At 35.4% G+C, this 24,111-nt stretch overlaps 1 protein-coding gene across 4 annotated transcripts in view; it reads left to right on the top strand.

The window, feature by feature from the left end:
• The window catches only part of TMTC2 (transmembrane O-mannosyltransferase targeting cadherins 2), an 835,540-nt gene that overhangs the window by 259,427 nt on the left and 552,002 nt on the right, over positions 1-24,111 (top strand). For all 4 annotated transcript variants that reach the window (XR_015727148.1, XR_015727149.1, XR_015727150.1 and 1 more), the window contains exon 8: positions 1,930-2,051. Coding sequence is in view for 1 of the 4 variants with exons in the window: in XM_045780076.2 (XP_045636032.1) it covers positions 1,930-2,051 (122 nt within the window). In the remaining 3 variants the exon portion in view is untranslated. The remainder of the gene's footprint in view (positions 1-1,929; positions 2,052-24,111) is intronic.

The raw sequence follows: 24,111 nt of genomic DNA, 5'->3' as shown, positions 1-24,111 counted from the left end.
TGTATTGTTTTAGTATGAAGAAATGGTTTGCTTTCCCTAAGAGAAAAAATTACTGTTTGCTTTTTTTGAGAAATATTTGTTAGCTCAACATAGCAAAAAAGAAAAAAAAAATCTGTCTGACAGTGTTTTCATTTTTATAAAGATATTATAATAACAATACAAGATTACAGAAATAGGAAAATTAAAAAAAAATTCATGCCTAATCCTACCACCAACAACTGTAAGCATTTTGTGTATTCCATTCCAGTCTTTGGTTTTTGCTTCAGTATTTCTTGCAATGCACCCAAGCATTCTATTTAATCTAACCAAATTCTTCTTAAATGCAAAACATTTTAAGTTTTAGATTAAAAGAAAAGATTTCTGGCTATCATTTTTATGACAGTATAGTTTAAAAATTCTTCTGAGAACTAGAAACACATTGATGTATGTGAGTGGTATGTACATTTTTGTGCATATTACAGATTTGTCACCAGTATTTTTTACTAACAGGCCGAGAAAAGGCACTCAGAAGGTCAGGAGACTCAAATCAATTCAATTCATCAAACATATTTGTATTGACAGCACTGTGCTAATACAAAGAGAATATGATGAAAATAAAAGGAAGCTAGGTCTTCCTTTGAAGCAAAGATATATAGCCAATGTGGGTAATACATTTAGCAAAAGCCTCTGATTATGCCTCTAAATGGAAAAAGCTACCATAATTATGATTAGTTAAGCTGTAAAGGTCTGCTTGAGAAATAATTCAGGTTACTAGTCTATTACCTGTTCTTAGAAATTGAATGCCTTCTATATTTGCAGTGCTTATTAAAACTATAATGCTTAACTTAAAAACACAAATCACCTTAAAATATAATATTCTCATCAGGTAAGTATTCTTCCATACTATAAGCAAATAAGGGAGAGGAGATGTTAATAAGTAGAGAGCTGATATACTTTTGGCTTTATTTCCAGTTTTTTGTTTTTCTCTTGCTTGGCTGTTTGTGAAATGCTCTTTGACACATAAAATTTGCATAACTTGTAAATAATAACTGATGGCTGAAAGTCTTCAGACTAGCTTTGTACATGGTATAGGGCATGCTAAATAATTGTCATATATTCACTGGATTTTCCAAATGATACTCACAAATTTTATTTATTAAAATATAAAATGCAAATAATTTCTGGAAAAAACCTAGCACCAATGCTTAATCCAAAATATTTCTAACTCCTCCAACTAATCTTATTTTCTCAACAATGTCGTCAATCTTGGCAGGACCTTAATCTTCCTTGTCTGGGTCTTCATAATTCTCTCTACTTAGTATTTATTCTATAGATACTTGAATTTCTAAAGGAATGAATGAATGTGAATAAAAAAGAACAACTGACTGTACATAAGAGAAAACAAACTTATCTTTTTTTTTAAAAAAAGATTTATTGATTTGAGAGAGCGAGAGCACAAGCCAGGGGGAGAGGCAGAGAGAGAGAGGAAGAGCATCTCAAGCAGACCGACCTCCCCTCCCCGCAAACTGAACTTAGAGCCCAATGCGGGGCTCAATCTCACAATCCTGAGATCAGGACCAGAGCCAAACTCAAGACTTGGATGCTCAACCAACTGAGCCACCCAGACGCCCCCAAACCTATCTTTAGGAAAAAGAAAAAGAAAAGACAAAGGGCCTATGCTTGTGGGTCTAGTGTTACTGGGTTAAAAATCAAAGCTTTATTAGTTACTAAATTTTTAAATTTAGCCATTACACTTAATTTCTCCAAACACAAGTTTTCCTATTTGTAAAATGGAAATTATGATGACTTTTTGGGAATCAGATGAGATAGTGGGTGAAAGTCCTTGCTACAGCATCTGAAATTTCATGGAATGTAAACATGATGATGTGATACCATTGCAGCTGTTGGAAAGCTGTGTCATTGGGTTGATCTTCATGACTTTCTTCCCAGGTGAAGCATACATGCGATTAAGCAAACTCCCTGAAGCAGAACATTGGTATATGGAGTCATTGAGATCCAAGACTGACCACATCCCTGCTCATCTTACCTATGGGAAACTGCTAGCTCTAACAGTGAGTAACTACCTTCCTTCCTCACCCTTTAGAAGATGGTTTTCTCCATGCAGACTGAGGTGGATAGAGTTTAAGGTACTGGTTCTCAGCCAGTTAATTCAAACTGTTAGGAGGTAATGATGGTAACACTCTCAGAACTCTGTATAGAACCTACAGAAAAATGTATTTCTGTAGGGTTTGCCATAGATAAAATGTGGTATGTCATGATCCTTGGTGTTACTTAATGGTAAAGTAGAAATGGTGAATCCCAAATATGGATTACATAATGAATTTGTCACAATAACAATGTTTGTATTAAGATTATGTTCTACAAACCACCGTTAGCCCCAAATCGGCTACACTGTAGAATGAAGTCTGATTCTTTCCAAATAGCCAGCATTATGTAAGGCTTTTCATGTGTGTTGAGTAGTGTTACCTGGAATTCCTACTAATTAGAAATCATTCTGTAAGAGAAGTGGAGCCATCATTTGGCCACCACTATGTGACAAGCAGCCTCAGAGGCCGCATTCTCATAGAAGTGGTGTTACTTTGAAGCAGTAGAAATTGCTGGTATCCTACCATTGTGACTTATAAAATTTGTAATTTTGTGTGTTTCAAACTCAACTTAATGTCTTACACTATAGGGGATTGTTCAAAATATTTAAGTAAATTTTCTGAGTTTATCCAGCTAATAATAAGTAGTAGAACTAGCCTTCAGCCCTTCTGAATCTATTATCTGTGCTGTTTTAGTTATATCACCTAATCTCTCTTCAATATTGATAAAAATAAATGACTCCTGGAAAAGCATAGAGCAGATGGTCAGGAAAGTAATTCCGAAGTGAATTTATAAAAAAGTACCTTGTAATTATGTAAAAGTAATAATATTTTATTTTCTACAGAAGATGGTAGACTAAATACCTAAAATTATTATGTATCCTTTTGAAGATACCACTAAAATGCTATTAATGAAATTACGTAGGCAGACTCAGTAGCCAGACAATATACCACTATAATATATCTAGATATGCTCAATAAAATAGATACACTCTTAATGCATAACTGAGTTCAAAAAATAGTGAGACAGTTTCCTAGGGGCTAGCAGTGAGGGGTAACTGAATGCCAGAACAGCAAACAGTTGGCTGATCTGCAGCTGATTTGGGATAGTTGACCAATTGTGGTAACAGGAGGAAATGGGCTTTTTGTTTGTTTTCATTCTTCCTGGAAATGGAAAGCTTTGGACCAATGGAAGGCCAGGGATTAGATACCTAAATAAAGGAGGAAGATTCATATCTTCAGCGAAAGACTAATCTAGAATAAGTTTGCATACTGATATATGAAGGCAGCATGAGGGTTTGCCTATCTCGGCATGGGATTTGAATGGCGGAGGGATGAGTTTGTACTGCTGCCCTCCCTTTATCAGGCTTAGAATTTTGAATTTACTTGCATGATGATGAAATTCCTAAACCAAGAAAGTAAATAAAAATCACGCCACTGAAAACTCTTGCTGAAGAAATTACTGGAGATACCCTTCAAAAGAACACAATTAAGGGGCGCCTGGGTGGTGCAGCCATCAAGCATCTGCCTTCGGCTCAGGGCGTGATCCCGGCGTTATGGGATCGAGCCCCACATCAGGCTCCTCTGCTATGAGCCTGCTTCTTCCTCTCCCACTCCCCCTGTTTGTGTTCCTTCTCTCGCTGGCTGTCTCTGTCAAATAAATAAAATCTCTAAAAAAAAAACAAAAAACACCACAACTAAATCTGGAAGAAGTTGCTGAGTATGTTGCCCAAAGAATGGTGAATAAAGATGGTGATCATGTGGGTAAATAAAGAATAATAATCATAAATATTTTAATAAATATTTATAATATTGAATAAAATATTGAGAAGGAATAGCCTCACAGGAACAATCAGAATGGTGGGGGAAATGAAATTTAAGCTGATCTTTGGAAGTCAGAAAGTGGAAATTGATTGTCAGAACAGAGTCCACCATCTGAACTAGCTTTGGAATCGGTAACAATGAAAAGAGATCTCATATACTCAAAATGAAACCCAGAGAGACTCAAGACTAGAAGGCAGCAGGCATGGAAGAGAGTGAGTTAAGGAGCCATTAGTGAATGGGATAATCAGCTGTCAGCTGTGTCTGGAACAGTCCAGTCTCTCCACCCATGTTCACAATGCCAACAACCAGGCATTCACCTCCAAGGCAGAGAAAGAGCTTGTAGCGGTGCAGCAATCTAATAAGAGAGGTTCGTGATTCAGGAACAGCTTGCACAATCGAAGGTGAAATGCAAAGAGCACTGAAAAGATTCAGTGTCTTCCAGTGGAATACAGATTGTCAGTATCCCTCCCCCACCACAAGCAGAATACCAGCAACACGGAGTTTACACTCACCCAGCACCGTGTGTGCATACACACACACACACACACACACACACACACACACACACACACACACACCGCCTCCCAAGAAATTGTCGAATTCTTATCTGGAGAAACTGAATCACTGTAGGGAAAAGAAATCTATGTACCTACATTTGGAGATCACCTGTAAGTAGCTAGCTCCCAAACCAGATGCACAAAAGTGAATCTTTCCATCCGGGCAGCACACCTATAGCTAAGGAACTCCATTCAGTAACTTTTAAATAACAGGAGGCAACAAGGATCGTCAGTCGTATTTAGAAAGCCTCAACTGTGCAAGATTAGAACTGAAGCAAATTATTAGGTGAAGGAAACTGGAGGAAACAGAAGAATTTTTTTTTTTTTTTTTTTTAATCCTTAGAAATGGTAGGGACTCCTGGGTGGCTCAGTCAGTTAAGCCTCTGCCTTTATCTCAGGTCATGAGTGCAGGGTCCTGGGATCTAGGCTCTTGTCAGGCTCCCGGCTCAGTGAGGAGCCTGTTTCTCTCCCGCTCTGTCCCTCTCCCATGCTTGTGCTCTCTCTTGCATGCTCTCTTTCTTTTTCTCAAATAAATAAATGAACTCTTAAAAAAAAAATCCTTAGAGATGGTTAACAGCATTTCATAAAGCGGATGACATAAAAACATAAATAATGAAAAAAACAACTTTTAGAAATTAAAAAGATGGTGGCAAACAATTTTCATTTAAAGGCTAGGAGAAGGGGCACCTGGGTGGCTCAGTCAGTTAAGCCTCTGCCTTTTGCTCAGGTCATGATCTCAGGGTCCTGGGATTGAGTCCGACATTGGGCTCTGTGCTCAGTGGGGAGTCTGCTTTTCCCTTTCACTCTCTCCCTCTGTGCTGTCCCTTTCTCTCTCTCTCTCTCAAATAAATAAATAAAATCTTAAAAAAAAAAAAAAAGGATAGAATAGGGGCACCTAGCTGGCTTAGTCCATAGAGCATGGGACTTGATCTCAGGTTTGTGAGTTCAAGGCCCGCATTGGGTGTAGAGATTACTAACATAGATAGATAGATAGATAGATAGATAGATAGATAGATAGATAGATAAAAAGGGTAGGAGAATAAAGATGAGGAAGTCTTCCTTATGCAAAAGAAATGAAGAAATAAAAAATATGGAAGAAGAAATTATAAAAGAAGTTAATATAAAGGCCCAATAGAGAAAGAACAGAGAAAGGGAAAGGAGAACATTACTCAGTATTGGAGGGTATAAGTTGCTATTTTTGCCATTTACAGGATCACTATTGGAAAAAGTTTGTTTTTTCATATAAAAATCTTTTCCTATTCTAACAGGATAATTCACACAGTTGCACTTAGAAACAGAATTCATATATACCTCTTGCCACAATTGCTGTCTTTGAAATGTTTGTATGGAATTCAAATGAAACATTTTTAATTAGATTGATAAATGGCCACCTTCAAAAAAATCTGTAAAAGTTTCAGATGTCTGATTTAAAAAAACAAAAACAAAAACCATCATTTAGCAAAGAAAAAAAGATGAAAGCTCAAATGTACTTAATTCTGAATATACCTAGACCATGACACTGCTTTGGATATAGAAACCATGTGTTCTTTTTTCTTCTTCATTTCAAGCCTGAATATTTTAAGGTTCCTGTACCAAAAATATGATTTTACAGGCTGCTTTACTTTTTAGAAGTCATTTTTTTAAAAAAAACAAGATTTGGAAGTTTTAATTTACTGAAACATATGGAAGGGAAGGAAAGACTCTTGTATTACAATCCAAATTTTAATTCCCCCCCCCACCAACAAAACTTTTATAGTTTCCAACTAGCTGATTAGATGAAATACAAGCCTTATTATGGAAAGGCTTAAACTCATAGTGCCAGAACCCCCACAACCATCTTCAGCAGTTTCTTTTTGAATTATGAGATTCGGCAGATTTCTTATCCCAATGGATTGTCTTTGTCTAATTTTGGTTTGTTGGCCTGGTAATATGCCATTGACCTAACATGGAATTGGCAAGGTGGAAAATGCCACACATTTTGACTTCTGAATGCTTTAAATATATTATAGAGTGGAATTGGCTATTAGTCTCAAGAGAAGAGGAATAGAAATGGTGTGTGGTGTTTTTACTGTTCAGTCAAAACTGACGACGGGCGAAATATCTAAAAGTGACATGCAGCTAAATCAGACTTAAGACTGTAGTATAAGATTTCATATAAGAATTATATTTTATAAGAGAAATTAGAAAAAATGATTATTGGTGGTTTCATTACAGCCAGTATGATTTTGTGCAAATTTTTCTTTAAGAATTTGAAGTATTTATGGTATTTTAAAAAGTTCAGATCGATTTTGAGTTCCCCAGAATGCTTTGACAAATTCCATAGATCAAATCTGTTTTTATTCCCCTGAAAAATGTCCTTTATCTCTCTTTCCCCACTCAAATTTTATTACTTCTTTGAAATCTTGCCTGACTCTTTCAAGCAGTTATTTTTCCTTCCCCGTACTTTCATAACACTGGTTTTAGTATTTCTGTAATAGCACTTCCCAGGTTGATGGCAGATGTAAATGTAAATCTACATCTTTTGACCATAGAGGAGGAACTAACTTTTCACTTATCTTTTTTATCTCTTCAGTATGTGGCATTTCACTATCAGGTATAATTATCCCTGTACTCTCTTATACCTTTCAGTTTCTAAGTTAGTTAAGGGCTGGTCACATGACTTCTTAACATTTTTGTTCCCCTGTGCTGATCCTTGTTTCCCCATTAATCCCTTCATTTAGTCTGCGTGTGTATTGCAACTTACTCCTGCATTCTAGGCATCACTCGACTCCCAATGATATGTACTGAATAAATGGATGAGAATGGCATAATGATACAGTGGACATGGTGTAATCTTCCAAGACCCTAGAAGAGAAGGTGGGCATAAAGGGGTTGTATATTTCCTGAGTGCTTGTGATTGACGTGTTATTTTGGGAAACTTTACAAAGAGTATTATCCTCTTTTTATAAATGGGGAAACTCAGCTTCAAAGATTTAAGCAACATCTCCAAGAATAACAGCTACTAAATAGTAGAATTGGATATAACCTTAGGGTTTTCTGGATTAAACATCAGTAATTTTCACTGTATATTAAATAGTTTAAAAAGTGGCATCTTTGTTTTTTTAACCCCTTGTCACACCTGATTGTAGATTCTAAAAGTAAGTCAGTACTTAATACCTCCCCGTTTTTATAACATTTTTAAACATCACTTCTAAATACTAGTTTAGTTTGAGTGCTTAAACACATTTTTATTTTTAGACATCATAGGTCGTGAACTTAAGACTTCTGTTTTTGGCTGTTGGCCCTTTTAGGTCCTACACTGTAACTAGAATACAAATTTTCCAGGAAACCATAGGAAACAGCTCTGCCTTAGGGTCACTGGTACTCTCCGTGTTTAAATATAATTGGACCTGGGTGACATCTCTTTAAAATATATGGAACGTTCATACCAATGTCATGTCCAATTAAAATACTAAACACGAGCTCTCTTTAAAATTGTGATTTATTCCTTGTTTGAACTTTGTTACCTAGGGCTAATGCCATGAATTTAAAATTGGGCATGCATTAAGAGAGAAAGGAAGGAATAACATTTCCATTATTTTGGTATTTCTGATGATTTTTATAGTTGTTTCTAAAGCTATGTGTTCTCTATTTGTGTGCACATCCTTACTTCAATTTTTCTTGGTCTTCCTCTCTTTTTGTCCTATTCAATTTATTTAAGCCAAATATTTTGCGGTTTTTGTGAGCCAGTAAAATTAATATTGACTTAAATTGTAGTAAAAGCTCCTTGGCTGTTAGCTTATTTTCCAGGTTTGGGTTAGTACGAGAGAAGGAAGGATATGGGAGACTCTGACAGTAATTCTTGATACAGAAAACCTTTATTTTGGCTACTGCATGGAAACACTGAGCCAGATTTCTGTGTCTAGCCAAAGTTAATTGGGCTACATAAAACTCCAGTTGTGAAAGTACTTGAGGTTCCATAGTAAAGTTCCATTCCCCAAGGCCACGATGGTGTCGAGGTAGTCCATCTGGAAGGGCAGTGCTGTGTGTTTCCTTGGGTCTTTTGTAATAATTATTGCTGTTTAGACCTGAGATTATTTTTCCATTTGGTTCTCTTTAAAGCAGAGCTCTTCTCATTTTGTATGTTGGCTAGCGTTTGAGTTGCTTTATTACAATCACTGCACGGCATGTTTAGATTGGAGGGAGAGGGGGACAAAATTTCCCTGTGACTCTGACTTAATGATTATTATGGAGATGTTCAATTCAAGTTGCAAAATTTATTCCATGAAAAGAGAAGGCATAAAATCACATATATCATGCTACTGAAATATTGGATGAAATATAGACAAAAATTTAATTTACAGTATTCAGCTAAGTATTTTATACGAAGTTACCTCGTTTAAACATAACTTAGCATTCTGGAGATAACACAGTTATCATTGTATTATTTTTACTCTGAAGCATAATGAATCTGGTAGTTTGCTTTTTTTTTAGAAACCACTCACTCATTTCAAGATATGCATTTTGTTATTTAGAACCAATCTTACAATTACTCTACTTATTGCCACTAAGTGACAGGAATCCAGATATTTCAAAATATTCCAGACTTTTATTCTGTTTTTGTATGTCAGTTAGAAGTAGTCATGGTTAGAGATATTTTCTTTTCCCAAGTAATCTCAGGAATCATAAAAATTAAAATGATCAAGTCCTCAGACATTAAAGGTCACATGAAATAATTCTGGCTGCTTTATAGCTACATATACATGCTGCTATGTTTGAAAAAATAAAGCTTTTTATGTAGGGGTAGATAAGGTTATATTGCTTTTAAACCAACTTACATTGCATTGTTATTTTGTTGATTTGGGTTCTGCGTTTGGTCTATAGTTATCGTCTAGTGCAGTTTAAATAGCCCAGCAGGCTCAGACCTCATAATCCCCCTGTACTCTGGCATCCCACATTATTGGAATGATGGAGATGGAGAAGTGGTATTTCCCTTAAATATACCTTGGCTTTCTTGCAGGAGTCTAAAAAATCCAATCCTTTATAAAAACCTACATTTTTACACACATTTTCTGAGCCTGAACTTCATTTCATGCTCCATAGTAAACAGTGGGATACAAAGACCAGCAGGGCATTTCCTTTACCTCAAGAAGGCCTCAGTGTCTTCTATTTAGGAGAAATTCATAACATGGCCATCCATAGCTTCTGTGGTTGTGGGCTGCCATGCTTATGACTTTTGTCATGGCATTTGTTGCAAAAGGGGCAGTTATGTAGGTACCTTAATCTTACTTCCTTACTCTTTAATTTTTATTGTAGGCGTGGGATTCCACACCACTTGGTAGGCATTTTTCTTCTACTTTACAGTTCTTTAATTTCTTGAATAAGCCTCAGTGTTATATTCTTATACTACATGGTTATTCTGCATGACTTCCAGCTTGTTATTCCTTGACTCTCCTGTCATGTAATACAGCATGGAAACATTTTAATGTGAGTTAAACACTTTCTGTTTTATGTTTTTGTATTTTCCTCACTTGATAATTTTTTTTTCCTATAGAAGATTTGAGTAAATTTCCTTGTTAGAACAGCATCCTGTTCTAAGCCTATGTTTGTCTTTAGGAAAGATGGTACACACAACATACATTTTCAAAAGCAGGTATCTTTTCTCCCAAGAAGTTGTTAGATCAACATTTTTGTGAAAGGAGATTGCCTTTTTTTTCCCCCATGGCATCTGGATATGGACATATGTATTCCATATATATTCTCACACACATGCGCACACACACACACACACACACACACACATACACACACACACACACAAAGGAGGCCACATTTGTTCTAAGATGTGAAAGTTTTCATTTTTGGAGTCTCATAAATAGGTTCAAACCATCCCAAGCAAGAATATGTTCACAAACCCGTAAAATTTTTGTGTTTTCCTTCATATTTACCCACATTACATTTGAGGGGTACCTCCTACAATTAGCTAATACTCGTTATCCTGTAGTGAACTGGGCATTTTATATATGCTATTCCAATATGTCTTCATGCTGTGGCACAGTCTAGACACCTACTGTATAGAAGGAAGCTGAGGTTCACAGAAGTTCAGTCAAGATCAGTGTCCAAAGCCTATTGGATTATACCACCCCTAGATTTTTCTGAAAACTGTACTATTTAAATTGTTCTCCAGTCTTTGTTTATTATGATAAAACATGCATAGACAGTGCCTCATGTGCATGAATGTCTAACTTCCAAATGCACAAAAATTTATTTTTAAAACAAATCTTCATTCAGTTTTTAGATTTTCTTGTAATACAGTTCTGAAGTGAAGAGATACTTTTTGTGTATATTGTTAAATAAAAAAAAAGAATTTTAACGGGTAACTGTAAAATGAATTCAGGTATCTAAGGATGTAAAGTAGCAAGGAAATAGTAAAGTTTAAATTTTTAATTTATATGTGGTATATATGGTATATGGCACTCCATAAATGGCATCGAGTTTCTCTCATATTCTGCGTTTTGAAGGAAGCACTGTGATATTCCCAACTGAAAGGGAGGACAGTGTGGGATGTGGTGACTGCTGACCTTTACCTGGTAGAACATTGAGTTGGAGCCAAAACACCTGAGATTTATCTGCCTAGATATTTATTTCTTCTCTTAGTGGGAAGCATAATTTTTTTCAAAGGCTTAACATTGTGGGACTCTCATTCTGAGGTATAATTGAGGCTCTTTGTCAAAAGTGACACGATAAGGTACATTCCTGACTGTTCACTGTAACTCATGTTCATTGTAATAATACTGTAGGTGGCAGCATACAAGAGTCACCCATAAATAGGACCCCTGGGCCAGTTTGCTATTAGCCATGTGGCATTGGGTTTAAGGTGGGCACAGACCGTGTATTGTATGTACTATGATGTCATACTGTGGTAGAGATAGGCAGTGTAGTTGTTAAATGTCATAGTCTGGGAAGTTTTTGTCCCTGAGAAATAGAACCTGAAGATAATATCTAGTATATAGTTTTTTCTATTACTTATTTCATGAGGCGAAACAGTAATAGAAGAACAGAATTTCTGTCTGCTTGAATCAGAAATTTACTCACTTTAGGCAGAAAATTTCTAACCAGGAGCCTATGCACTTAAATTTTTAAGATACCTTTGCATACCTCACAGAGATTACCTCAGCAGAGGTATAGGATTTAGCTGAAAATCTGTGATTTTGGTTTAAGATGTGTCTGTTCTCTTTTCCTTTTTTTTTTTTTTTTCAACCTAGCGTGCACATTCTTCACAACTGGTAATTATCTTCACTCCATTTTCACTTATGTGGAAGACAAGTCTTTCATCCTGTCTCCGTCCCTACTTCCAACAGTACACCAGTACCGTGCTCTGTATACACATACACACACACATATGTATGTATGTGACACATATCGAAGTTGATAACTTTGCTGTGACTATAAATATTAACTAAGTTGATCCAGTAAGTTTTACTTGATAGTAAAAAGAGGGATTTCAAATACAGTGCAACTTGAGGGTGCCAAAATTTTACCACTGCCATTATTGTTTTGATAGTTTCTATTAAAATTTTATGCCCAAAATGTATTCCATAGACATTAGTATGTCTAGATATTACTTAAAATTTTTTTAGTGTGGGAAAAGCTGCATACTGTATTTCCTTCTTAATATATGTTAATATTCCTACTATCTATTAAAGGCTCTGAAAGTCGTTTTGTATTTAAAGCCCTACTTAGTGTGTTTGTCATGGATCCCTTCTTTTTAATATGAATCTCTTATCATCCAGAGAAAAGAATGTTCTGCCAAATGAACTCTGAGGAAATATATAATATACCAAATTGAAAGGGGGCAGGACAGAAAGAGTGCAGAAGTTCTAGAAATATACATAAGTGAAAAAGGCACTGAGTTTTACCTGGTAGACCAATGAGTTAGAGCCAGAACACCTGAGATGTTGCTAACCTAGTAATTTCTTTCCTAAGTAGGCATTCAATTTTAAACATGCTTTCCTCTATAATGAGTAGACAGAGTTAGTAGGAAAGTTCCAGAAATCAGGACAGAGATATCACCAAGGTCAACACTTTGGAAGAAAAAGTTTATTCATATTGGGGCTAGGACTACTCTAAAAATAGCTATTTGTCTAAATCAGTTCAAAACCAAAATGAATTGAACTATAGTTGATAATGTTATGATGTGGATGTGTTTGGAATCTCCAGAATACAGGTAGAGAAAAACAACTTTGTTTTTATGCTCACTAAATTTGAACTGTAATTTTGAAAGAAGAAATTCACTTTATTAATTTATGACTAGATATAAATTATCTTTTGTTTTTTATTTCTGAAATAGAAATAGCATTTGATCATGGAGGTATTTAAGATCTTTTCCTGATGTGCCTGTGCTAAATGCTTATACTTAAAACCTACAAAGAGTAATACATAGAAGAAATAGCTTCAATTTTGCTCGAGTTTTTTTCCTTTGCCTGGAATATTCTCATCTTCCCATTTAGCAGTTTGAATCATAATAGGTGTTTAAAAAGATTTTTCTCTTATGAATTTGCTGTTGTTACAAACTATTTTGAGCATATAGGAAAAGAGAATGTACCAAATACCATGTATTTTCAAGTCAAATAAGCCAAAGGCTAAAATCTTGTGGCATTTACATCAGGTTTTTAAGAAACTAATTTTTTAAGTAAACACTTTTAGAACAGTTTTAGATTACAGAATTATTGTGAAGTTGGTGCAGAGAGTTCTAGTATGCCCTCGAACCAATTTTCTCTATTAACTCATGTTCTAGTATGGTACATTTATCATGATTAATGAGCCAATATTCATATATTATTATTAAATTAAGTTTATATTTTATTCAGATATCTTCATTTTTTCCCTGCCGTCCTTTTGTTGTGCCAGGATCTTACATTTCACTGAGTTGCCTTGCCTCCTTTGCTCTACCTGGCTATGACAGTTTCTCAGGCTTTACTTGTTTTTGAGGAGGACTGGTCATATATTTTGTAGAATGTTCCTCAATGGGTCTTTGGCTGATACTTTGTGATTAGACTGGATTTACTAGTTTTGAGGAGGAAGATCATAGAGATAAAATATCCTTCTCATCATATCAAATCAAGGATATTCATATATTATCAATATGACTTACTGCTGTTTATATTAACTTTGATGACCTGGCTTGAGGTAGTTTTTATCGGATTGCTCCAGTGTAAAGACTTTTTTTTTATACCTTCTCTTTCCGTATTATAGTCTTTAAAAGGAGGTTGCTATGTGTGGTCCATATATAAGATATTCTGTCTCAGAGAGTATCTGCATGAATTATTTGGAATTCTTCTGCATGAGAGATTTGTCTCTTCTCCCCAATTATCTATTCAAGATTTTATGTTCGTTTATACATTGGATTATAACATGGTACTACGTTATTTAGTTTGTTGCTCAGATTAGTTCTGTTGCCCAGTTTTGACCAACAGAAACTCTTTCATAGGCCTATACGTCCTCTTGACATACATTCATCATTGCGTGTGTGCGTGTCTGTTTTTCTTTGGGAACTTTCTTAACCTTCTGTCTCTAAAACATTCTCCAGGCTCATCTTACATATTTATGGCCTAAGGCCTAGAATCAGGCATTTTCCCAAGGATCCTTGGTTCCCTTTATTGGAGAATGGTTTAGAAACCAAGAACTGAGTTCTTAGGTGTACTTACTGCTACTGGGGTGTTGTTGCTTCTGGGCTCTTCTCAGGTGACAGAAATGTATGGCTATATACTCACCGATGTATATACACATACCTATAAAATATATTCTGTATGTAACTGTATCTGTTGTAAACTAAACACAAGTTCATACTGATGCCTTTAGCTCTAATCCATTACCATATAAATCTTTCTAGTTTCCTTTTCTTCGTTGTCTGTAACATCCATTCCAACAGAGAGAAACCTGGCTTCCGCCATCCACCATACATTTTCTTATCTGTTCATATTCTACTATTCATGTATAGTTGTTTTAGAATTGTTCACCTGTACTGCCATAGGAAAGAGCTTTATCATCTAGAGGACTGTTCTTATGTGAAATTTCTTTTGCCTTCTGTTTTACACACTTCACTCATTTTCAAACTTAGCATAGATTAGCCCCTTGGTCCCTCACCCCATTCTGTGAGCTTGTTTCATGTATTTGTCATATATTATGATTCTGTTGTCACATTCTGTATTCCATCCTGGTATCCCCTGACCTTCTCATTAGGCTCCTCTTTATGTGTAATAATTTTCCTTTTTTTAAGGTCTTTTCTGTCTGAAAGTAACCTCCCAACTTTATTTGATTAGTGTTAGCATGGTTTATCTTTACTTATCCCTTTGCTTTACTTATCAGTCTTTATATTGAAATTGGGTTTTTTGTAAACATGTAGTTGATCTCTTTTTATTATTGTTATTTTTCACTCTGACAGTCTCTGTCTTTTAATTGGTATATATATAGACCATTCACATTTAGAGTGATTATTGATAATATTTGAATTAATGTTAACCATGTTTGTAAATATTTTTTACTTATTGTCAAAGGCTTCTTTTTCTTTGCTTTTTCCCATTTTGTGTGAGGTCAAAAAAACCCATATAACATAAAATTACCATCATTACCATTTCTAAGCATATAGTAAAGTATTACTAACCATATGCACATTCAGATCTCTAAAAATTTTCCATCTTACAAAAGTGTAATTCTGTGCCCATCGAACTACAGCTCCTCTCCTCCCTGCAGCTTCTGGCAAACATTGTTCTATCTTCTGTTTCCAAGAGTTTGACTAATTTAGATATCTCTAGGAAGAATCATGCAACATTTGTCTTTCATGACTGGATGATTTCTTTTTTTTTTTTAAAGATTTTATTTATTTATTCAACAGAGATAGAGATAGCCAGTGAGAGAGGGAACACAAGCAGGGGGAGTGGGAGAGGAAGAAGCAGGCTCATAGCGGAGGAGCCTGATGTGGGGCTCGATCCCGTAACACCGGGATCACGCCCTGAGCCGAAGGCAGACGCTTAACCGCTGTGCCACCCAGGCGCCCCATGACTGGATGATTTCACTTCATGACAATTCATGACAGAATTGTCCCCAAAGTTCATCCATTTTGTAGATTATGACAGGATCTCCTTCTTTTTTAAGGCTGGATAATATTTGTGTGTATAGACCACATTTTCCTTATCTGTTCATCTGTCAGTAGTCACTTAGGTTGCCTCCACCTCTTGAACATGGATGTGTTGCACATAGCACTTCAAGACCCTGTTTTCAGGTTTTTGGATATATACTCAGAAGATCATGTGGTAATTCTATTTCTCATTTTTTGAGGAACCACTATAACTGTTTTTCCATAGCAGCTGTACCATTTTACATTCTCACCAACAGTGTACAAGACTTCCAGTTTCTCCACATCCTCATTAACACTTGTTGTCTTCTGGGTTTTTTTGTTTGTTTTTGTCGGTTTTTTGGTTTTTTTGTTTTTGTTTTTGTTTTTTGGGGTTTTTTTTTGATAGTGGCCAGCTTAACAGTTGTGAAGTGACATCTTAACTATGGTTATGATTTGCATCTCTATAATGATTAATGATGTCAAGCATCTTTTCATATGCTCGTTGGTTATTTGTTCTTTGGAGCAATGTCTATTCAAGTCCTTTGCCCATTTTTATTTATTTATTTATTTGTTTATTTGTTTATTTATTTATTTATTTATTTTTAAAGATTTTATTTATTTATTTGACAGAGATAGAGACAGCCAGCGAGAGAGGGAACATAAGCAGGGGGAGTGGGAGAGAAAGAAGCAGGCTCATAGCGGAGGAGCCTGATGTGGGGCTCGATCCCATAACGCCGGGATCACGCCCTGAGCGGAAGGCAGACGCTTAACAGCTGTGCCACCCAGGCGCCCCCCTTTGCCCATTTTTAATCAGATTATTTGCTTTTTGTGGTGGTGTTGACGACTTGTAGGAGTTATTTCTGTATTCTTGATATTATCCCCTTATCAAATACATGGCTTGCAGATATTTTTTCCAGTTTCATGGGATGCCTTTTCATTTTGTTCATTTGTTTTCTTTTGCTGCACAAAACTTTTTTAAGTTTGATGTGGTCCCATTTGTCTACTTCTGCTTTTGTTGCCTGTTCACTTGGTGTCATATCCAAGAAATTATTGTGAAATCCACTGTCATAAAGCTTTTCTCTTGTTTTATTCTAGATGTTTTATAGTTTCAGGTCTTCTGTTAGGTTTTTAACCCATTTGAGTTAATTTTTGTATATTGTATAAGGTAAGGTTCCAACTTCTTTGTTTTGCACATGAATATCCAGTTTCCACAGGACCATTTGTTGAAGAGACTATCCTTTCTTCAATTGCATGGGCTTGGCCATATATATAAGGGTTTATTTCTGGGCTCTTATTTTTGTTCCACTGTCTGAAGGTCTTTTCTATCTTTATGCCTGTGCCATACTGTTTTTATTATGCTTTTTAATGTTTTAAAGTCAGAAAGGCTGAGACCTCTAGCTTTGTTTTTCTTTCTCAAGATTGTTTTGGCTATTTGGAGTTCTTTGAAAGTCTATGTATATTTTAAGAAGTTTTTGTTGTTGTTGTTTTTCAAAAAAGTGCCATTTGGGTTTTGATCAGGATTGCATTAAATCTGTAGATTGTGTTGCGTAGTATGGACATTTTAACAATATTAACAATATTAAGTCTTCTAAGCCATGGACACAAAATGGCTTTCCTTTATTTCTGTCTTCTTTAACTTATTTTAGCAATATTTTATAGATTTTAGTGTGCAAGTCTTTTCCCTCCTAGGTGAAGTTTATTCTTAAGTATTCTTTTTGATGCTATTGTAAATGGTATTGTTTTCTTAATTTTATCTTTGGGTTACTTATAACTAGCATATAAAAAAACACCTGCTTTCTGCATGTTAATTTTGTATCCTACAACTTTACCTGTATTTATTAGTTCTCAGTTTTTTTTTTGGAATCTTTAGTGTTTTCTGCATATAAGATCATGTAATCTGCTAACAGAGATATTTTAATTTTTTCTTTCCATTTTGGATTCCTTTTATTTATTTTTCTTGCCTAATTGTCCTGGCAAGGGCTTCCACTAGTATGTTAAATAAAACTGGTGAGAGTGGGTATCCTTGTCTTGTTCCTAATCTTAAAGGAAATGCTTTCAGTTTTTTACTGTTGCGTATGATGTTAACTATGAGTTTTTTATATATGACCTTTATTATGTTGATGTAATTTTTTCCTATTACTAGTTTTTTTTTAATCATGAAAGGGTATTGAATTTTGTGAAATGCTTTTCCTATATCAATTTAGATGAGCCTGTGAATTCCCTCAGTTATTATTTGTCTAGAAAGTCTTTATTTCTGCTTCACTTTCTAAGGATAGTTTTGTGAGATATAAAATTCTAGGTGTGTGTTGTGTTTTTTGTTTTTTGTTTCCTCTCTGTCAACATTTTGAATGTTTCAGTCTCTTTTCACATAATGGTTTCTGATGAGATGGCCAATGTAATTCTGAACTTTGTTCCTATGTGTGTAAGATGTTTGTGTTCATGTGTGTGTATTTTTTCCTCTCACTTCCTTCAAGTTTTTCTCTTTGCCTTTGGTTTTCTACAGTTTAGATATAATACACGTAGGCTTATTATTTTTGGAATTTATCTTGCTTGGTGTTCTCTGAGTGTTCTGAATCTGTAGTTTGGTGTCTGTTATTAATTTTGGAAAGTTCTCCATCGTTACTACTTTAAATATTTCTCCAATGCTGTTCTCTTTCTTCCCCTTCTGATATTCCAGTTACTCATGTGTTACATATTTTGAAATTTTCCCATAGTTCTTTTATGTTTTGTACTTTTCATTCATTTTCATGTAATGATGCATTTCAGTTTGAAAGGTTTATATTGACCTATCTTCAAGCTCATTGATTCTTTCCTTGGCCATACTGAGTCTTCTGATGATCCCATCAAATGCATTCTTCATTTCGGTTATGATTTCTAGCATCTCCTTTTAATTCTTTCTTAGAATTCCTTTCTCTCTGCTTACATTATGCATCTGTTCTCGCATGTTGTCTACTTTTTCCATTAGAGTTGTTAACATATTAATCATAGTTATTTTAAGTTCCCTTTCTGACAATTCCATCTGTTTCATATTCTAACATCTGAGTCTGGTTCTGACGCTTGCTTTGTCTTTTTGGACTATGTTTTTCTTTCCTTTTGGCATGCCTTGTCATTTTTTGTTGAATGCCAGACATGTTGAATTGGTAATAGGAATTCAAATTAATAGGCTTCTAATGTGAGGGCTTGTGTTAATCTGAGTAGTAGTTCAGCATAGTTCAGGGTTTGTTTTAGCTATTGGAGCTGGAGGCTTTAAATTTTTCTAGTGTCCTTGCTTTTATCTTCTCTCTTGGTGTTAGGCTATCTTTAGTACTGTTTCTCAGAGAGACTCTGTGCCTTGCAGCTTTTAAGCATACTCAGTATTATTGTACTAGAGTCCTGTTGTGATGTGGTAAGGTGTGACGGAGGGGGAAATGTTCTATAATCATTCGATTAAATCTCAGTCTTTCATTTGGCCAGTGTCTCTGTCCTGTGACCTTCACAAGTTTTTCTGCTTATATAGCTACTCCCCTCTCACCACGTTCCATGAGACACAAAGGGGAGAGGAAGATGAAGTAAGAGTGCCCTTCCTCCACAGCTCTGTGAAAAGGCTCTGGTAAAGTCTCTCAGTCTGGAGAGGAAGGCTTTTGTTATCGAGAAGGCTCTGGGTATAATTCACAAGGATTATTCTCCTTCCCCTGACCTCACCGGAGAGGATCGTTTTTTGGTTCTTCACTATAAGAACCTGGTCAGGTTCCTGGAAGTAAAGACCATGAAAAGTTGGGAGCCCATCAAGGACTGTGGCATAATTCACAAGGATTATTCTCCTTCCCCTGACCTCACCGGAGAGGATCGTTTTTTGGTTCTTCACTATAAGAACCTGGTCAGGTTCCTGGAAGTAAAGACCATGAAAAGTTGGGAGCCCATCAAGGACTGTGGCCTTTGGGAATCTCTTACTCGTGAGCTTGTTCACACTCAGCCTCCAGCAAGTCATCAGTATTACTTAAAATTACACTTTGCTTACCAGTTTATGGCTCCAGGGGTTTCTGTATCTGATAAGCACATCTCAGCTATGATTTTCTCTAGTTCTATTTCTTTCTTTATCTCAGTCTGTGTCTGTATCTATATCTACATGTGACTATATTAGGAATCACAGATATTTATGGGATGTAGTATATATTTTTGTTTTCCTATAGTATATTGTGTGTAGCAAATGCTCAGTAGGTTTGTTCTTAGTATTTCAACATTGTAGAAGCAGATATTTAGAAAAATGTATTTGAAGATGTAGCTTGTTTCCCTTTTCCATTAGCACTCTGTCATGTTAGAGGGGATGCACTTATATGAACACTAGCTCTGGATCGCCTGGATTATCTACCACTTATTAGTTGTGTGATCTTGATCAAGTTATTTAACTTCTTGTTACGTCATTCAACTTGTATGTATAATGAAAGCAAAAAGATTTCCTTGTTGAGAGGTTGGTCAGAAGTTAAATGAGTCTGTATGTGTACATAAAGGCATTTAGAACACTGCCTGGTGTGCATATTATAAGGACTCAACAAATGTTAACCATTAGCAGAAAGAACAATAGCATGATTCTTATTCAGGAGATTTCTGTACGTTTTTGTGTGACATAGAACTTTGTTTATTATTTGGCTGCAGTCTTTCTTGTTCAGCCTTATCAGCAGTTACCTCTATAACATTAAACTTCTGATAGCTCCCTATGTATGTTAGTCTGTTCATTCTTTTCTTTTCCAAATATGCTGCGGCCATGGCCTAGGCTAACTTTTTCCTGTCTCCAGTTGGCAAAGTCCTACCCATCCATCCAGTCTTGTCTTTAACACTACCTTTCATAAAGTAGTTAAGGATTCCTCCAGACAGCCTTAGCACTTCTCTTCCAGAATTCTTATTACAAGAATACATGGGTATCTACTGAGTACTGATGTATTACTATCGTTTGTTTTTTTAGGCAGCGAGAGGAGAGACCCTGTCTCTTCCTTACTGTTACTGACTTGGTGCTTAGCACATAGTTATTCAATAAATATTTATTGAATCAATGTAAGTGAAATGATTCCGAAAGAGATATTGTCCAGTTCACAGAAAAGTTTTCTGTCAGGGCATAGCACTGACACATCACTACCCTTCCCTATTGACTCAATTCTTCCATTATCTGTGCTCCCATGAAAGCAGGCCCATCACCTTCTATTATTGTTAACTGTTTTCTTGTCTGTCTTCCTCACTAGAATGAGAGCTAGTTTAGGATATAAACTCAGTTGTTCTCATTTTTTAAGATGCCAAGGGAGGATTCTGTACAGCAATAACTAATTGTCGAACAAATAAGTTATTTTAGTGTTGTGTGGTGGGAGAAAAGAATGAAAGAAGGAAGAATGAAACTTTAAAAGGATAAATGGCAAGTGTGTTTTATATAAGTAATTAGAAAGGGAAAAATGTTTGAAGTAGGTTAAGTAAGTAAAAAATAGAATTTATATTTTTGTTTCATTCTGTTGGTTGAAATTTTCAAAGAATGTTGGTGAAGATGTGGAGAAAGGGGAACCCTCTTACACTGTTGGTGGGAATGCAAACTGGTGCAGCCACTCTGGAAAACAGTATGGAGGTTCCTCAAAAAGTTAGAAATAGAACTACCCTATGATTCAGCAATGCACTAATAGTTATATACCCATAGGATACAAACATACTGATTCAAAGGGACACATGCACCCCAATGTTTATAGCAGCGGTATCAGCAATAGCCAAATTATGGACAGAGCCCAAATGTCCATCAACTGATGAATGGATAAAGATGTGGCATATATATATAGAACGGTATATTACTCCTCAAAAGAATGAAATCTTGCCATTTACAATAACAAGGGTAGAGATAGAGGGTATATGATAAATGAAATAAGTCAGAGAAAGACAAATACCATATGATTTCACTCATATGTTGAATTTAAGAGACAAAACAGATGAACATAGGGAGAAAAAAGAGAGGCAAACCATAAAACGGACTTTTAACTATAGAGAACAAACTGAGGGTGGCTGGAGGGGAGATGGGCAGGGGGATGGGTTAAGGGGGTAATGGATATTAAGGAGTGCACTTGTTGTGATGAACACAGGGTGTTGTATGTAAGTGATGAATCACTAAATTCTACTACTGAAACTAATAATGTACACTATATGTTAACTAACTTAAATTTAAATAAAAACTTGAAACTGAAAAAAAAATGTCAAAGATCCTCAGCGTTAAAAAGGGATTGAAGAGTGAATTTAAAGGGTCACACAGTTGGATAACAACATTTTGGGGTGTAAAATAATTTTTCTTCTTTTGGTCTCAGTAAAAATGATAACGGTATTCCTATGAATATAGAAATCCTTATCATTATTGAAAGATAGGAATAAAAAATGCAAAATTGACTCTATTCCTTTTTTTCCCCATTAATAACATAGTGGGATGTGATCTTCTGGCTATATATTTTGTTCCGATAGCCTTGGAATGTAATCTCAGTAGAGTACATAATATAAATCACTCATTTCAGAGGGAATTTGTAGAATTTCATGAACAGTGGTAGTGATGATAATGGATGTGGGTTCTTCTGACAGGTATAATAGAATACAGATAATCCTCTGTTCTTTTTTTTTTTAAAGTATGATATATGGCAACCAGGAATAATAATATCTTTTATAGAAATTATCATAATATTTATACATTTTTCTTAAAGAATTATCTTGACATGTAAGTTTGATAGGGTGGTGAGCAAAATGAAAAATTCTCTACTGGAGTAGTGATTAAATTGAGTTTACACTGATGATGATTATAGAAGAAGCAAGCTTTTCTTTTTCATGGTTTTGCTACAGTTTTGTTGGAGTTCATTTATGATCTTTGGAAAGTATTAACTTTCAATTAACACAGTACCAGTCAATTTGAAACAAATATTAAAATAACTACTATATTAAAAGACATTTAAGAAATCTTTATTTAAAACTCTGAGGAATTTTTTTTTTTTTAAGATTTTATTTATTTATTTGACAGAGATAGAGACAGCCAGCGAGAGAGGGAACACAAGCAGGGGGAGTGGGAGAGGAAGAAGCAGTCTTCCAGCAGAGGAGCCTGATGTGGGGCTCGATCCCACAATGCCGGGATCACACCCTGAGCCGAAGGCAGATGCTTAACCGCTGTGCCACCCAGGCGCCCCCGGAGGAATTTTTTTAAATGATAGTGAACATCTCCATATATCTGCCAGATGAATGGATTTAGTAGTACTCTCGTAAGCCATCAACATCTAAAAGTCATTGTCCCTGAAAAAAAAAGATACATCCTGTTGCATAAAATCTTTCTTAAAGATAATATGATTTATTATCAGTTAGTCTTATGTAGGCACATAGCTTAGACTCTTCATGCTTTTCTAACTTCATTTGATCATTAATCTAGTTAATTAGCAACATGCAGACCTACCTTTTCTACTCTGTTCCTTGCTTATCCTTCAGTACAAAAGCTCTCTGCTGAAGGTAATGTCTTCTCTGGGCGTTTTCTGTACTTCCTTCTACTTCCCTATCCATTGTCTCTCGAGTACTTCTTATTTCATTGCTTGTTTTTAAAAACAAAGAAATATTAACATGGATATCTATAGCCATTTACTTTGAAAACTAAGTGTGAAACATGACAGGTTTGAATAGAATTATATTTTGATTAACTAAGATTTCCTTCCATGAAATACCAGGCATTTCCTGGTATATAATTCTCCTGATTTCTTCTTACTCTATTCTAAGATTGGTAGCAGCTTGAACCATGCTAACTACTTCAACCTGACCTTGCCAAATCATGTCAGGATTTCAAAGAGAAAATGGACCTTTTGGAAAATGCATATTTCTGGATGGGGGGAAATGTTTTCTTAAACTGTCACTAGTATTTATATGGGTTCCCCAGTTTTATCAGAAGTGGTTCTAAGTTATTTTTACTGTAACATCAGTTTTGAGCTTTGGTATTCTCCCTGTTTTGTCTTTTCTTCAAATTATCTGAACTCAAAGTTAGATTTTGCCTACAACATTCTAAGACATTTCAGAACAAAAGACAATTTGGTTGATAACTGAGTATTTTGAGTCACAGAGTTCTTCATGTGGGTGTGTTACAAGAATGCTATGTAAAATACTTGAAAAAGAAATCCTCTACTTCTGTGACTTACCTTTGAACAAATGGATTTAGGTATAGAAGTTCTAGTTAAGAAAAGAACTAAGTTTTTCTTTGAGTGCTTAAAATGTGTTGCTGTGCTATGCTTTTAAAAATATATTTTAGTTCACTTAATCCTTTTAAGATATTGAACAGTAGCTACTGCTGTTCCTATTATACAGACATAATAGCTAACATGTGTTGATCACGGACTGTATACTATACCCTGTTGTAAGAGCTTTCCTTGATCTGTCTCAGTTACAAACTTTATCAGGAGGTATCGTTCTTACCCCCACAAGGTACTAAATTTCTGGACACATTAAACAATTTGCTCAAGTAGCCCAGCTATTTAGGGATTACTCTTGAGGTGATCACACTCAGATCTATGTGATCTCCAAGCCTGTATCCCTCTTTCTA

Source organism: Ursus americanus, chromosome 17 (genome assembly GCF_024610735.1).
Source record: "Ursus americanus isolate L20-20 chromosome 17, mUrsAme1.1.p, whole genome shotgun sequence".
NCBI lineage: Eukaryota > Metazoa > Chordata > Mammalia > Carnivora > Ursidae > Ursus > Ursus americanus.
This window is presented reverse-complemented; position numbering and strand designations above follow the sequence as displayed.